At 45.2% G+C, this 14628-nt stretch overlaps 1 protein-coding gene across 2 annotated transcripts in view; it reads left to right on the top strand.

Moving 5' to 3' along the window:
* ubxn11 (UBX domain protein 11) overlaps positions 1-14628 on the top strand; it is a 175293-nt gene that overhangs the window by 146393 nt on the left and 14272 nt on the right. For both annotated transcript variants that reach the window (XM_072501011.1, XM_072501012.1), the window contains 2 exons: positions 3184-3263; positions 11140-11286. In XM_072501011.1, the coding sequence (XP_072357112.1) occupies positions 3184-3263; positions 11140-11286 (227 nt within the window). The remainder of the gene's footprint in view (positions 1-3183; positions 3264-11139; positions 11287-14628) is intronic.

Raw genomic sequence — 14628 nt, 5'->3', positions numbered from 1 at the left:
ACCCCATCCAGTCCCCCTCTATCAACTCTGGGACACAATCCTCTATCCTTGAGGCCAAGATTTTAGCCAACAGTTTGGCATCAACATTCAATAGGGAGATTGGCCTGTATGACCCGCATAGCTCAGATCCTTCTCCCGCTTCAGTGAGATCAAGGCCTGTGACATTGTCGGGGGAAGAACCCCCCGCTCCCTTGCCTCATTAAATGTCCACACCCGCAGCGGGTCCAGCATCTCAGAGAACTTTTTGTAAAATTCCACTGGGTCTGTCCAGTCCTGGGGCCTTACCCGACTGCATGTCCTCCAGCCCCTCTGCTATTTCTTCAATCCCGATCGGGGCTCCCAGCCCATCCACCAACCCGTCCTCCATCCTCGGAAACTCCAGCCCTCCCAGAAGCTGCCTCATCCCTTCCACCCCAGCAGGGGGTTCCGACTCACATAGCCAGCTGTAAATCTCCTTAAACGCCTCGTTCACCCCTGCTGGGTCTAAGACCGTGTTCCCAGCTCTGTCCTTCATTCTACACATCTCCCTGGCCGCCTCCCTTTTCATTAGCTGGTGTGCAAGCATTCTGCTGGCTTTCTCTCCATACTCATATATCACCCCCTCGCCTTCCTCAGCTGCTCCACCACCTTGCCCGTAGACAACAGACCAAACTTCATCTGTAGGTTCCGCCGCTCCTTCAATAATCCTGCCTCCGGGTCCTCCGCGTATCTCCTGTTTACCTAGAGTATTTCCCTAACCAACCTATCTATCTCTGGTCTCTCCACCTTCCTCCTGTGGGCCTGTATCGATATTAGCTCCCCTCTAACCACTGCCATCAGCGCTTCCCAAACCATTGCTGCCGAGACTTCCCCCCGTGTTGTTTATTTCCAGATAGTTCTGGATGGACTCCCTCACCCGCCCACACACACCCTCGTCCACTAACAGCCCCACGTCCAATCTCCATTTCGGTCACTGACCCCCCTCTTTGCATACCTGTAAATCCACCCAATATGGGGCATGGTCTGACAGAGCAATCGCTGAATACTCAGAATCAACCACCCCCGCCAGTAGAGCCCTGTTCAGGATTTTAAAAATCGATCTGGGAGTATACTTTATGTACATGTGAAAAAAAAGAAAACACCTTCGCTCTTGGCCGACCAAACCGCCATGGGTCTACCCCACCCATCTACTCCATGAACCCCTTTAGTTCCTTCGCCATTGCTGGCACCCTCCCTGTCTTTGAGCTCGACCGGTCCAACCTTGGATCAATGTCCGTATTAAAGTCTCCCGCCCCCTCCCCCCAAGATCAGCTTGTGTGAATCCAGGTCCGGGATCTTCCCTAACACCCGTCTTATAAACTCTGCATCATCCCAGTTTGGTGCATAGACATTCACGAGCACCACCGGTGTCCCCTGCAGCTTCCCGCTGACCATGATATACCTGCACCCCATATCCGTAACTATTTTCTCCACCTCAAATGACACCCGTTTATTAACCAGGATCGCGACCCCCCTAGTCTTAGAGTCCAACCTCGAGTGAAATACCTGCCCGACCCTCCCCTTCCTCAGTCTGGTCTGATCTGTTATCCTCAGGTGTGTCTCCTGCAGCATTGCCACGCCCGCCTTCAATCCCCTCAAATGCACGAACACGCGTGCCCTCTTAACCGCCCCATTCAGCCCTCTTAACGTTCCACGTGATCAGCCTGACTGGGAGGCATCTCGCCTCCCCTCCTCCTGCTGATCAACCATCACCCTTCTTAGGCCAGCCTCCAGCTCCCGCCCCGCGCCCCCGCAGGCCCGTCCTTCAGCACCCTCCTTCCTCGACCTCCCATTTGTCTCCCAGCAACAATCCCTCCCCTGTCAGTAGAGCAATTCTCCCTCGGCGCCACCCCCACCTGAGCCCTTTGTTATAATAATAATCTTTATTAGATCACAAGTAGGCTTGCATTAACACTGCAATGAAGTTACTGTGAAAATTCCCTAGTCACCACACTACGGCACCTGTTCGGGTTCACGGAAGGGGAATTCAGAATGTCCAATTCACCTAACAAGCATGTCTTTCGGGACTTGTGGGAGGAAACCGGAGCACTCGGAAGAAATTCACGCAGACTCGGGGAGAATGTGCAGACTCTGCACAGACAGTGACTCAAGCCGGAAATCGAACCCGGGTCCCTGGCGCAGTGAAGCAACAGTGCTAACCACTGTGATACTGTACCACCCATTAATTAGATTCTAGACTGTAATGCACTCCCGTCTATCCCAGGGGCTGTTACAGTTTTGCAGAGATCTGAGTTTTGGCCAGTGCCTTTGGACTGTTTCAAATTGTTTAAGGTTTGTAATCAGGATATTAATAATAATCTTTATTGTCACGAGTAGGCTTATATTAACACTGCAATGAAATTACCGTGAAAAGCCCCTAGTCATCACAATCCAGCGCCTGTTTGGGTACACAGAGGTAGAATTCAGAATGTCCAAATTACCTAACAGCACGTCTTTCGGGACTTGCGGGAGGAAACTGGAGCACCCGGAGGAAACCCACGCAGACACAGGGAGAATGTGCAGTCTGCACCGACAGTGACCCAAGCCGGAAATCGGACCTGGGACCCTGTGCTAACCACTATGCTACCATGCCACAAGTGACCAGTGTGTATCTGCTGCCACCTGGTGTTGATCATCAGGCACTGATTATAAATCGTATTAGAAGCAGTATTGGGTTTCTTAAATAGCGAAACACTGAGCAAAAGCAGGTTTCCCAAGGGGGCATCATTACAAAGGAACCTGAAGCCACTTTCAAGCTCCACACTGCCCTGTGCAGATGCAAGACAGAGTGGGAAAGGAGGGTAGAATCGATGAGGAAAATGTCCGATGGAATGATAAACAAGAATCTCTCGGGGGAATTGAAGGAAATTATTTTCGAATAAACTCAAGGTGTCATGATACTTTTTAAGATGTTGAGAATGGCCTTCTCTTGAGATCACACTCCATCCACCCAGAGCTGTGGAGCTGGTATCTGCCCAGTGAGCATTGAATAATCCACAGCTGCTCGCCTGCTCTGTAGGATATTTGCAGCAGCCCACTGTTCACAATATTATCCTAGTTATTGGAGTTTAGGAGATGTATCTCCATACAGGAATGAGATTCTGGATCCAGACATGGGGTCGAGAGCAGCCTCGTTCTAACTCATTTCATTGGTTCATCCTACAGGTCCCACAGGTACCTTCCAGTCCATCAGATGACAATACGGTCCTGATCGAAACTCCAATTCTTGCAGAACTGAGAGAGAGGTACAGAAGTCACTGCTAAGGGGGCAGGGGGAGAGAGACAACTTGATTCCCATGGGTGTGAGCAAGAGGAAAAATCTGGGATCCTGTGCTAGGGGTGTCATGAACTGTAAAGGATTTGTTCCACTCACTGACAGAAGAGAGAGAGGGTTGGTACAAGAGGGCATTTTCAGGACATTACAGGCAACCTGTAAATGGTGGAGTGCCACGGAGATCCGTGCTGCGGGCACAATTACTTTCTATATATAGTCATCTGAGAGTACCTTTAAGAAATGGGTGTTTATCAGTGATGTCAGAGTGTGGGTGGAGCTGGGCTGCCTGTCAGCTTTTTACTTTTGTTTTAGGCTGTTTGCTGCAGGACGTGTTTTAGTTTCGTTTTCAGAGCTGGATAGCTGCAGTCACAGCCAGAAATTGTATTAGAGTCTCTCTCTGTAATCTAAAGAATGTAAACCGATCCTTTGGTGATTTAAAACCAATAACTGCTCTCAGTAGTGACTTTAACCTGATGTGCTTCTGTTAAAAGGTTTTTTTTTTGTCTTCTGGATGTTAAAAGGAAAACTTAAAGGATTACTTAGTGTTGTATTCTTTGGGGGTTGTATTTGAATTGATAGTTGCTAAGATTTTCACTGTTTGTTTTAAAAAGGTTAACTTGAGTTAATAGAATAAACATTGTTTTGCTTTAAAAAATACTTTTCCATTTCTGCTGTACCGCACCTGTACAGTGGGCCATGTGCTGCCCATACCACAATCTATTAAAAGTTGTGGGTCAGTTGAACTCCATGATACACTTTGGGGTTCTCTAAACCCTGGCCCATAACAAATTGGGGGCTCGAGGGTCATAAAAGTCTATCTATTGGATTGGCTTTGTGAACTTAAAGGCAGTGAGGAGTGAGCAAATTGTGGGTGCTTTTCAGGTGTGGTATTTTAGTTTAAGTAGGGAGTGTGTTGTGGACAATGGCTCTTTCAGAGGCTCTGAAGTTTTTGGGGGTGGAGACGGTCAAACGCAGTACCTTACAGACAGAGACTAAAAGCAGACTGTTAGATTTGGGAAAAACATTGCAGTTAACATTAGCTGACGAAATGCGAAAAGATAAGGTCATTATGGCAGTGGCTAAGCGTTTAAAGTTGCCTGAGTTACAGTTTGACTCATTGGAAATGGCAAAAATTCAGTTACAAATTAAACAAATGGAACATGAGAAAGAATTAAAGCAGCTTGAATACGAAAGAGAGAGAGAGGAAAAAGGAAGAGAGAGAGAGGAAAAAGAGAGAGAAGAAAGGAAAACAGAAAGAATAGCCCTAGCAGAACAAAAAGAAAGAGAAAGGGAGATACAGATCAGGGAAAAAGATAAAGAGAGAGTTTGAACTTCAGAAAATGGCCATGAAACATGACAGTCAGTTAAAATTGGCAGGCATAAAGGGAAACGTACAGTTGGATGATAGTGATGAGGATAGTGAGAAAGAGCGTCAAAGTCGAAGGCTTGGTGGGAATCTATTTAAATATGTCCAAGCATTGCCAAGGTTTGACGAGAAGGAGGTAGAAGCCTTTTTCAGTTCTTTTGAGAAGGTGGCTAAACAAATGAAATGTCCACAGGACATGTGGGTATTACTGATTCAAACAAAGCTGGTAGGTAGAGCTAGTGAAGTGTTTGCATCACTACCGGAGGAGGTATCTGGGTCATATGAGGAGGTGAAGAAATCCATCTTAGGTGCATATGAACTAGTGCCTGAAGCCCACAGACAAAGGTTTAGGAATTTAAGGAAAGAACCTGGTCAAACATACATGGAGTTTGAAAGGATCAAATAGAGTAATTTTGATAGGTGGATAAGGGCTTTGAAAATAGATCAAACATATGAAGCTCTCAGAGAAATTATACTTTTGGAGGAGTTTAAAAGTTCAATTCCAGATGTAGTGAGAACTCATGTGGAAGAGCAGAGGGTTAAAACTGCGAGGTTAGCAGCAGAAATGGCAGATGATTATGAATTAGTTCATAAATCAAAGCTTGGTTTCCGACTTCAGTTTCAGCCTGTGAGGGATTAAAAACTGGGGACATGAGAAATACTCAAGTGGTAAAGATGATCTGATGGGAGATAATCAGGAGAGTGTACCTCAGATTAAAAATGAAATCTAGGAGGGTGGAAAATAAATGAAAAATTTCAAATGTTTTCACTGTAATAAACTGGGCCATGTAAAGTCAGTGTTGGTGGTTGAAGAAAAGCACTGGAAAGGCTGATGTGGTAAAACAGGATAAGACAGTGGGGTTTGTTAAAGTGGTAAAGGAAAGCCCAAGTGAAGCGAAGGAGGTGCAAAAGATTGCACAGCCTGATCAAGTGGTGATTGATAAGAAGGTGCCAGATCTCTTTAAAGAATTTACTTGTGTGGGTAAAGTTTACTCATGTGTATCAGGAGGAGCAGGTAAAGAAGCCACAATTTTAAGAGATACGGGAGCTAGTCAATCTTTAATGGTAAGAGATGAGGAGTTATGTAGTTTGGGAAGAATGTTGCCAGAAAAGGTGTTAATATGTGGAATTCAGGGTGAGAGGAGTAGTGTTCCATTATATAAGGTAAGGTTGGAAAGTCCAGTGAAGAGTCGTGAAGTGGTAGTAGGAGTAACAGAGAAACTATCTTGTCCAGGAATACAGTTTATCTTGGGTAATGATATAGCTGGATCGCAGGTGGGAGTGATGCCTACTGTGGTTGATAAGCCAGTGGAAAATCAGACAACTGAAGTATTGAAGGACGAATATCCTGGGATTTTTTCCGGATTGTGTAGTAACAAGGTCGCAAAGTCACATGTTAAGACAAGAGGAGAAATCAAAGAGTGAAGATGACGTTGAAGTGCAATTATCAGAAACTATTTTTGATCAGATGGTTGAAAAAGAACAGGTGGAGGATGAGGCGGATATTTTTAGTTCAGGAAAATTGGCGGAGTTACAACAGAAAGATGTAGAAATAAAACGGATGTATCAGAAAGCGTATACAGAAGGGGCATCTGAGTGTATACCAGAGTGTTATTACCGTAAAAGTGATGTCTTGATGAGAAAATGGAGACCTTTACATATGCAGGCGGATGAAAAGTGGGCAGAAGTTCATCAAGTAGTATTGCCGGTAGAGTATAGAAAGGAGGTGTTGCGAGTTGCACATGAGGTACCAGTGGGAGGTCATTTTGTAATCAGAAAAACTCAAGCTAAAATACAAAAACATTTTTATTTGGCCTGGACTACATAAAGATGTAGTTAAATTTTGTCAATCATGTCACACATGTCAAGTGATAGGGAAACCTCAAGCAGTGATAAAACCAGCGCCCTTAATACCCATTCCAGCATTTGAGGAACCTTTTACAAGGGTCCTAATTGATTGCGTAGGATCCCTTCCTAAAACAAAAAGTGGGAATCAATATCTTTTGACTATAATGGATGTGTCAACTAGGCTACCAGAGGCCATCCCAGTACATAATATTACAGCTAAAAAGATTGTGGAGGAGTTACTTAAATTCTTTACTAGATATGGACTACCCACAGAAATACAATTGGATCAAGGATCGAATTTTACCTCAAGGTTATTCAAAGAATTTATGGATAGCTTAGGAATAAAACAATTAAAATCAACTGTACCATCCAGAATCGCAGGAACCGTTAGAAAGGTGGCATCAGACATTAAAGACAATGTTGAGGGCTTATTGTCACGATTATCCAGAGGATTGGGACAAAGGAACTCCATTCGTACTGTTAGCAATTAGGGATGCACCCAATGAATCAACAAAATTTAGTCCTTTTGAACAAATTTTTGGTCATGAGGTAAGAGGACCACTTAAATTGATTAAGGAAAAATTGGTGAGTGAGAAATCGGAAATTACATTATTGGATTACGTGTCAAATTTTAGGGAATGATTAAACAGAGCAGGTGAATTGGCTAGACACCATTTAAAAGTTGCACAAAATGTGATGAAACGGGTAGCGGACAAGAAATCCAAAGTTCGTAGTTTTGCCAGTGGAGATAAAGTTTTAGTGTTGTTACCAGTGGTAGGTGAACCTTTAAAAGCAAGGTTTTGTGGACCTTATCAGATTGAAAGGAAATGAAATGAGGTGAATTATGTGGTAAAAACGCCGGATAGAAGGAAAACTCACTGAGTGTGTCATGTGAATATGTTAAAAAGGCACTTTGAAAGGGAAGGAGGAGGTTTTAATGATTCTAACTCAAAGTGACAAACCAAATCCAGATGACTGTGAATTTGACATACCTCAAATTAAATTGGAAAATGAGGATGTTCTTAAAAATTGGGATAAATTGTTGAGTTACCTTCCAGAGGAAAAACAAACTGACCTGAAAGTGTTATTGATATCCCATGGACATATTTGTGGAGATAAATTGGGAAGTACTAAAATGGCTATACATGATGTAGATGTGGGAAATGCTGTTCCAATCAAACAACATCCAGACTTAACCCTTTAAAATTGCACAGGTTAACAAAGAGATTGAGAGTATGCTTAAAAACGGCATAATTGAAGTGGGTTGCAGCCAATGGAGCTCACCCACATTGATGGTACATAAACCAGAAGGTACCCAACGGATCTGTGTGGACTATAGAAAGGTTAATGCAGTTACAAGAATGGACTCTTATCCTATCCCACGTTTGCAGGATTTCATTGAGAAAGTGGGACAATCAGCTTTTATTTCCAAACTGGATTCACTTAAAGGTTACTGGCAGGTACCTTTACCCAAAAGGGCGAAGGAGATTTCAACTTTTGTGACTCCAGATGGTATATACCAATTCAAAGTTATGCCATTTGGCATGAAAAATGCCCCAGCCACATTTCAACGGTTAATTAACAAAGTCATTTCAGGATTACCCAATTGTGCGGTATACATCAACGATCTGGTAATTTTCAGCCAGACATGGAAAGAACATTTAAAACGTGGGGCAGCACGGTAGCATTGTGGATAGCACAATTGCTTCACAGCGCCAGGGTCCCAGGTTCGATTCCGGCTTGGGTCTCTGTCTGTGCGGAGTCTGCACATCCTCCCCGTGTGTGCGTGGGTTTCCTCCGGGTGCTCCGGTTTCCTCCCACAGTCCAAAGATGTGCAGGTTAGGTGGATTGGCCATGGTAAATTGCCCTTAATGTCCAAAATTACCTTTAGTGTTGGGTGGGGTTTACTGGGTTATGGGGATAGGGTGGAGGTGTTGACCTTGGGTAGGGTGCTCTTTCCAAGAGCCGGTGCAGACTCGAAGGGCCGAATGGCCTCCTTCTGCACTGTAGATTCTATGAAATCTATGAAATCTGATGGAATTATTCGATCGACTTCAGGAGGCGGGTTTGGTGATAAACCTAGCCAAAAGTGAATTTAGAAAGGCCCAAGTCACTTTCCTTGGCCATACAATTGGACAGGGTCGAATGGTCACACGGGATGTGAAACCAACAGTTATTGAGGAGTTTTCAATACCCTCAAGATGAAGGGAAATAATGCGATTTCTTGGCATGAGTGGATTTGATCGAACAGTTGTGGAAAAGTTGTGTAGCGTGGTTGCTCCACTGATGGACTTGCTGAAGAAACGTCAAAATTTCAGTGGAGTTTCAACATGCATTTGACTGCCTGAAAGCTGTGATTAGCAATGCTCCTATGTTGGAGAATTACAAGATACTCTGTGATCAGATTGAACTAAAGTATCTGACTTTAAAGAGAAATGCCGAAGCGTAGAGAAATGAACGAATCGTGCAGAAACCTTCTTGTTCAAAGAGACTATCAATCGAGAAGGATTTCAGTTGGAGGAAGAAAAAAAAAATGGACTATTTTATTTAACCTGTTTGAGTTTGTTTTTTTAAACAAAAAAGTGTATTTACTGTGTGCATTTCTTAAAGGATAGTGAAAAGGTGAAAAATGAACCATCTTGAAGTTGATGGTTTATTTTATTTTCTTGGGGGGAGGTGTCAGGTGAGAGTACCTTTAAGAAATGGGTGTTCATCAGTGATGTCAGAGTGTGAGTGGAGCTGGGCTGTCTGTCAGCTTTTTACTTTTGTTTTAGGCTGCTTGCTGCAGGGTGTGTTTTAGTTTAGTTTTCAGAGTTGGATAGTTGCAGTCACAGCCAGAAGGTGTATTAGAGTCTCTCTCTGTAATCTAAAGAATTTAAATCGATCCTTTGGTGATTTAAAACTAATATCTGCTCTCTGTAGTGACTTTAACCCGATGTGCTTCTGTTAAAAGTTTTGTTTTGTCTTCTGGATGTTCAAAGAAAAACATAAAGGATTACTTAGTGTTGTATTCTTTGGGGGTTGTATTTGAATTGATGGTTGCTAAGATGTTCACTGTTTGTTTTAAAAAGGTTAACTTGAGTTAATAGAATAAACATTGTTTTGCTTTAAAAAATACTTTTCCATTTCTGCTGTACCACACCTGTAGAGTGGGCCGTGTGCTCCCCATACCACAATCTATTAAAAGTTGTGGGTCAGGTGAACTCCATGATACACTTTGGGGTTCTCTAAACCCTGGGCCATAACAATATTAATGACTTGGACGAGGGAAGTGGACGTATTATTGCCAGGTTTGCAGATGACACAAAAATAGGTGGAAGGCAGGTGGTAGGGATTTTTTAAAAAATCATTTACAGGATGTGGGGTAGCAGGTTAGGCCAGCATTTATTGCCCACCCGAAGTTGCCCTTCAGAAGGTGGTGGTAACAGAAAGAGTCTACAGAGGGATATAGACAGGTTAGGTGAGTGAGCAGAAACCTGGCAAATGGAATATAACACAGGAAGTGGAGTTATGAACTTTGGTAGGAAGAATAAAGGAGCTGAATATTATCTAATTGGAGAAAGACTGCAAAAAACTGCAGAACAAAGGGATTTGAGGATCCATGTGCACAAATCAGAAAAAGCTTCCATGCAGGTCCAGCAGGTCATAGGGAAGGCAAATGGAATGTTTGTCTTTATTTTAAAGGGAATGGGGTATACAAATAGGAAAGTCCTCCTAATACTATACTACCATACTTGGAATACTGTGAGCACTTTTGGTCCCCTTATTTAAGGAAAGATACACTGACATTGGCGGCAGTCCAGAGAAGATTCATTAGGTTGATCCCAGGTATGGAGGAATTTTCCTATGAGGAGAGGTTAAGTAGGTTGGGGCTGTATTCACTGGAGTTAAAAAGAATGAGAGGTGACCTTTTTAAGACATATAGGATTCTCAGGGGGCTTGACAGGGTAGATACTGAGAGGATGTTTCCCCTTGTGGGAGAGTCCAGGACCAAAGGGCACAATCTCAGAGCAAGGAGTTTTAAGACAGCGAAGAGGATGATTTTTTTTCTCTTAGAGGGTGGTGAATCTGTGGCTTTTTACCGCAGAAGGTTGTAGAGGCTGGTTCTTGCAGTATGTTCAAGGCTGATACGGACAGATTTTTAATCAGAGGGAATCGAGGATTATGGGGGATAAAGCGGGAAAGTGGAGTTGAGGATTGTATCAGATCAGCCATGATCTCAATGAATGGCAGAGCAGACCCGATGGACTGATGGCCTAATTCTGCTCCGATGTCTTATGGACTTCTGATCTCATCACACCTACAAATTAATCTTGAAGCACAGGAGGAAGCCATTTTGCCAATCATGCCTATGCCAGCTCCTTGAAAGAGCTGTCCAACTTGTCCCACCCTTCTTCCTGTAAGGCCCTATAAAAATATTTTCTCATCTTCGCTTGGGGTATTTTGTCAATTACCTCAAATTTATGTCCTCCAGTTATTGATTCACATCCTTAAAATACCTCGATCACTCTCTCCCATTGTCCAGCCTCCAGTGTTCTGTGTGCCAATGCCCTGGTGCAATGTGACATGTCTAGGGTTTATTTCATGCTCCCGTTGGCATCACAAAGTTCTCAGTTTTTTTTCTTTATCACAGGCTGAATTTCAGTGAAGAGAATCGGCCAGCATCGAGAAACATATCCACCCTCCGGATCAAGTCAGAGAATGGAGAGAAGACGTACATTGTTAAAATGCTTTTCAACGAGACAGTTGGAGATCTTCGCACTTACCTCAATCAGAACAGGTAAGGGGTTGACAATGCGTGATCCTTGGATCCTCCACTAACTGCTGGGAGGCATTGGGCATCAGAACATAAACATCACCCCGGGGGTAACAGGAAATTAGATTGTGACCACCAAACCTGAATGGCCTTGTTTAGTAAATTTAAAGGGTAATCCAGTTCATAGGTATCATAGACTTTACAGTGCAGAAGGAGGCCATTCGGCCCATCAAGTCTGCACCGGCTCTTTGAAAGAGCACCCCACCCATGCCCACACCTCCACTCCATCCCCATTACCCAGTAACCCCACCCAACACTAAGGGCAATTTTGGGCACTAAGGGGCAATTTATCATAGCCAATCCACCTAACCTGCACATCTTTGGACTGTGGGAGGAAAGCGGAGCACCCGGAGGAAACCCACGCACACACGGGGAGAAAGTGTAGACTCCTCACAGACAGTGACCCAAGCCGAGAATCGAACCTGGGACCCTGGAGCTGTGAAGCAAGTGTGCTAACCACTGTGCTACCGTGCTGCCTCAGTTGAGGTGTTTAAGGTGACTGAAGGATTTAATAGGGGAGATAGTGAGAAACCTTCCTCCTTTGTGGAAATCCAGAATGAGCGGTTATAACCTTAAAATTAAAACTAAGCTACTTAATGGTGATCCTAAGAATGTGTAAAATAGGATCAGAAGTAGATCATTTGAATCCCCCTGATCCTCTTCTGCCATTCAGTAAGGAATGGCTGATTTTCGATCTCAGCAACACATTCCAACAACATCCAATTTTTCCCTAAATTCCTTTACAATCCAAAAATCTGTCAATCTCTAATTAAATATGCACAATCACTGAGTATCCACATTTGCAGTAGCGAATTCAAAAGATTCATAACCATTTGCTTGAAAACGTTTCTCTTTCTCTCGGTTCTAAATAGCTGACCCTTTATTCTGAGACGGTGGCCAAGATTTTCATGGAGTCTGGAAGATTTTGTGGACCTTTAGGAATGGCGGCCGGGACCCCGATTCAGAAAATCCACCCCCATTCCTGAACGTTTTGGCCGGAGGGGGAAAGGGAATGGGATGTGATTCAAAAGTGCATAGAGCACAAATCTGGCAGGATATTTAGTAGTGCAGAGTGAAGTGTTGGGTACTCTGCTACACAGACGAACCAACACAATGGTACAACTCAGTTTTATTTCAAACATCCATTTACAGTGGTATGAGGTTCGATCATAACCCTTGAATCTGTGGACCTATTCCTAATTCTATCTTGTAGTGGCACTCAGAACATGGTGGATGTCTGAGTGGCTTGCTATGAGCTCTGTGCCCTGAGCTGTCTCCTGCTCGAGTGCTCAGGAAGTGTCGTGTTCCCTGTTTTGTACTGTGTATGCTCTTCCCTGTGATTGGCTGTCATGTTTGTGTGTTGATTGGTCCGTTGATCTGTCCATCAGTATGTATGTATGTGCTATGATGTTTACCTGAATATCATGACATCCCCTTTTTTTTACAAGAACATGTGCCTATGTGGTCATAAATAGAGATGTGTACTGAGTGTAGCTAAATGTGTGTGTGTGCAATATCTACAGCATGTACATGGGGCTAAACTATATACAAGGGGCGATGTCGGGTGCGACATAACAACAAGGTTGTACCATAAACAAAGAACGGGGAAATGTTGAACGACAAAACAAATTCCTGTAACGATAAGAACAGAAACATATTAACACAGTGGTATTATGAGTTCAATGTACAAACAGTCTCACAAGTCCAGTCTAGTAGGTGGGCGACGAATTTGGGTTGACCGCCTCAAGGGTGGGTCTGGAACCACCGGCTGAGGAATGGGCCTGGCCACGGGCAATGACGGAAGTGTCATGATGGCAGGCAGCTCCACAAAGTCGATATCAGGAACAACAGGAGGGCACGGTGTCGGTGTAAGTTCCCGTAGCGAGCGTGGAAGTAGGTGAAGAGCCCGGCAATTACGCCTACGAATGGATCCATCAGGCAAGCGTACCAGGAACGAGCGGGGAGCCACGCATCGGGGAACTTCGGCAGGTGCTGACCAGCCACCTTCTGGTAGGTGGATGCGGACGTCATCCCCAGGCGCCAGGGCGGGAAGATCAGTTGCCCGTGTGTCATATGCCCTCTTCTGGCGAACGCGCTGCTGTTGTATTCTGTGTAGTACCGGAGCATGGTTGGCTGTGGGTGCCAGAATGGAAGGCACAGTGGTCCTGAGGGCACGACCCATCAACAGCTGGGCTGGTGAGAGGCCAGTGGCTAGTGGGGCCGAGCGATAGGCCAGCAGAGCTAGGCAGAAATCCGATCCGGCAGCAGCAGCCTTGCAGAGGAGCCGCTTGACGATGTGAATGCCCTTCTCCGCCTTTCTATTGGACTGGGGATGCAGAGGGCTGGACGTCACGTGTGTGAAACCATACGAGGCAGCAAAGGATGACCATTCCTGGCTGGCGAAACAGGGCCCATTGTCCGACATGACAGTCATCGGAATGCCGTGGCGAGCGAAGGTGTCTTTGCAGGCCCTTATGACAGCGGACGACGTCAAATCGTGCAGGCGTGTGACCTCTGGATAGTTGGAAAAGTAGTCAATGACGATTACATAGTCGCTGCCGAGCGCGTGAAAGAGGTCCACACCCACCTTCGCCCAGGGGGACGTCACCAGCTCATGGGGCAGAAGCATCTCAGGAGGTTGCGCCGGTTGAAACCTTTGGCAGGTGGGGCAGTTGAGCACCATATTGGCAATATCATCACTGATGCCCGGCCAGTATACCGCCTCTCGGGCCCTCCGTCTGCACTTCTCGACCCCCAGATGGCCTTCGTGTAGTTGGTCGAGGACCAGCTTGTGCATGTTGTGAGGAATCACAATCCGGTCCAGCTTTAGAAGGACACCATCAATGACGGCCAAGTTGTCTCGGACATTGTAGAACTGCGGGCACTGCCCTTTGAGCCACCCTCCCATCATGTGGCACATCACTCGTTGTAGAAGGGGGTCAGCCGCAGTCTCTCGGCGAATACGGGCCAGACTGGAGTCGTCAGCTGGCAGATTTGCCGATGTGAAAGCCACCTGCGCCTCAACCTGACAGACTAACCCCTCCGAATCTGGCGGTGTGCTCACTGCTCTGGATAGGGCATCCGCAATGATAAGGTCCTTTCCCAGGGTGTAGACCAGTTGGAAGTCATACTTCCTAAGTTTAAGTAGGATGCGCTGGAGGCGAGGGGTCATTTCGTTCAGGTCCTTATTTATGATGCTGACCAGGGGGCGGTGGTCAGTCTCAACGGTAAACCGGGGGAGACCATACACGTAGTCATGGACCTTGCCCAGGCACTCCTTTTCGATCTGTGCGTAGCGCTGTTCTG

Source organism: Scyliorhinus torazame, chromosome 1, assembly GCF_047496885.1.
Source record: "Scyliorhinus torazame isolate Kashiwa2021f chromosome 1, sScyTor2.1, whole genome shotgun sequence".
NCBI classification, from domain to species: Eukaryota; Metazoa; Chordata; class Chondrichthyes; order Carcharhiniformes; family Scyliorhinidae; genus Scyliorhinus; species Scyliorhinus torazame.
The sequence above is the reverse complement of the archived record's forward strand: the minus strand, read 5'-3'. Positions and strand labels throughout refer to the sequence as shown.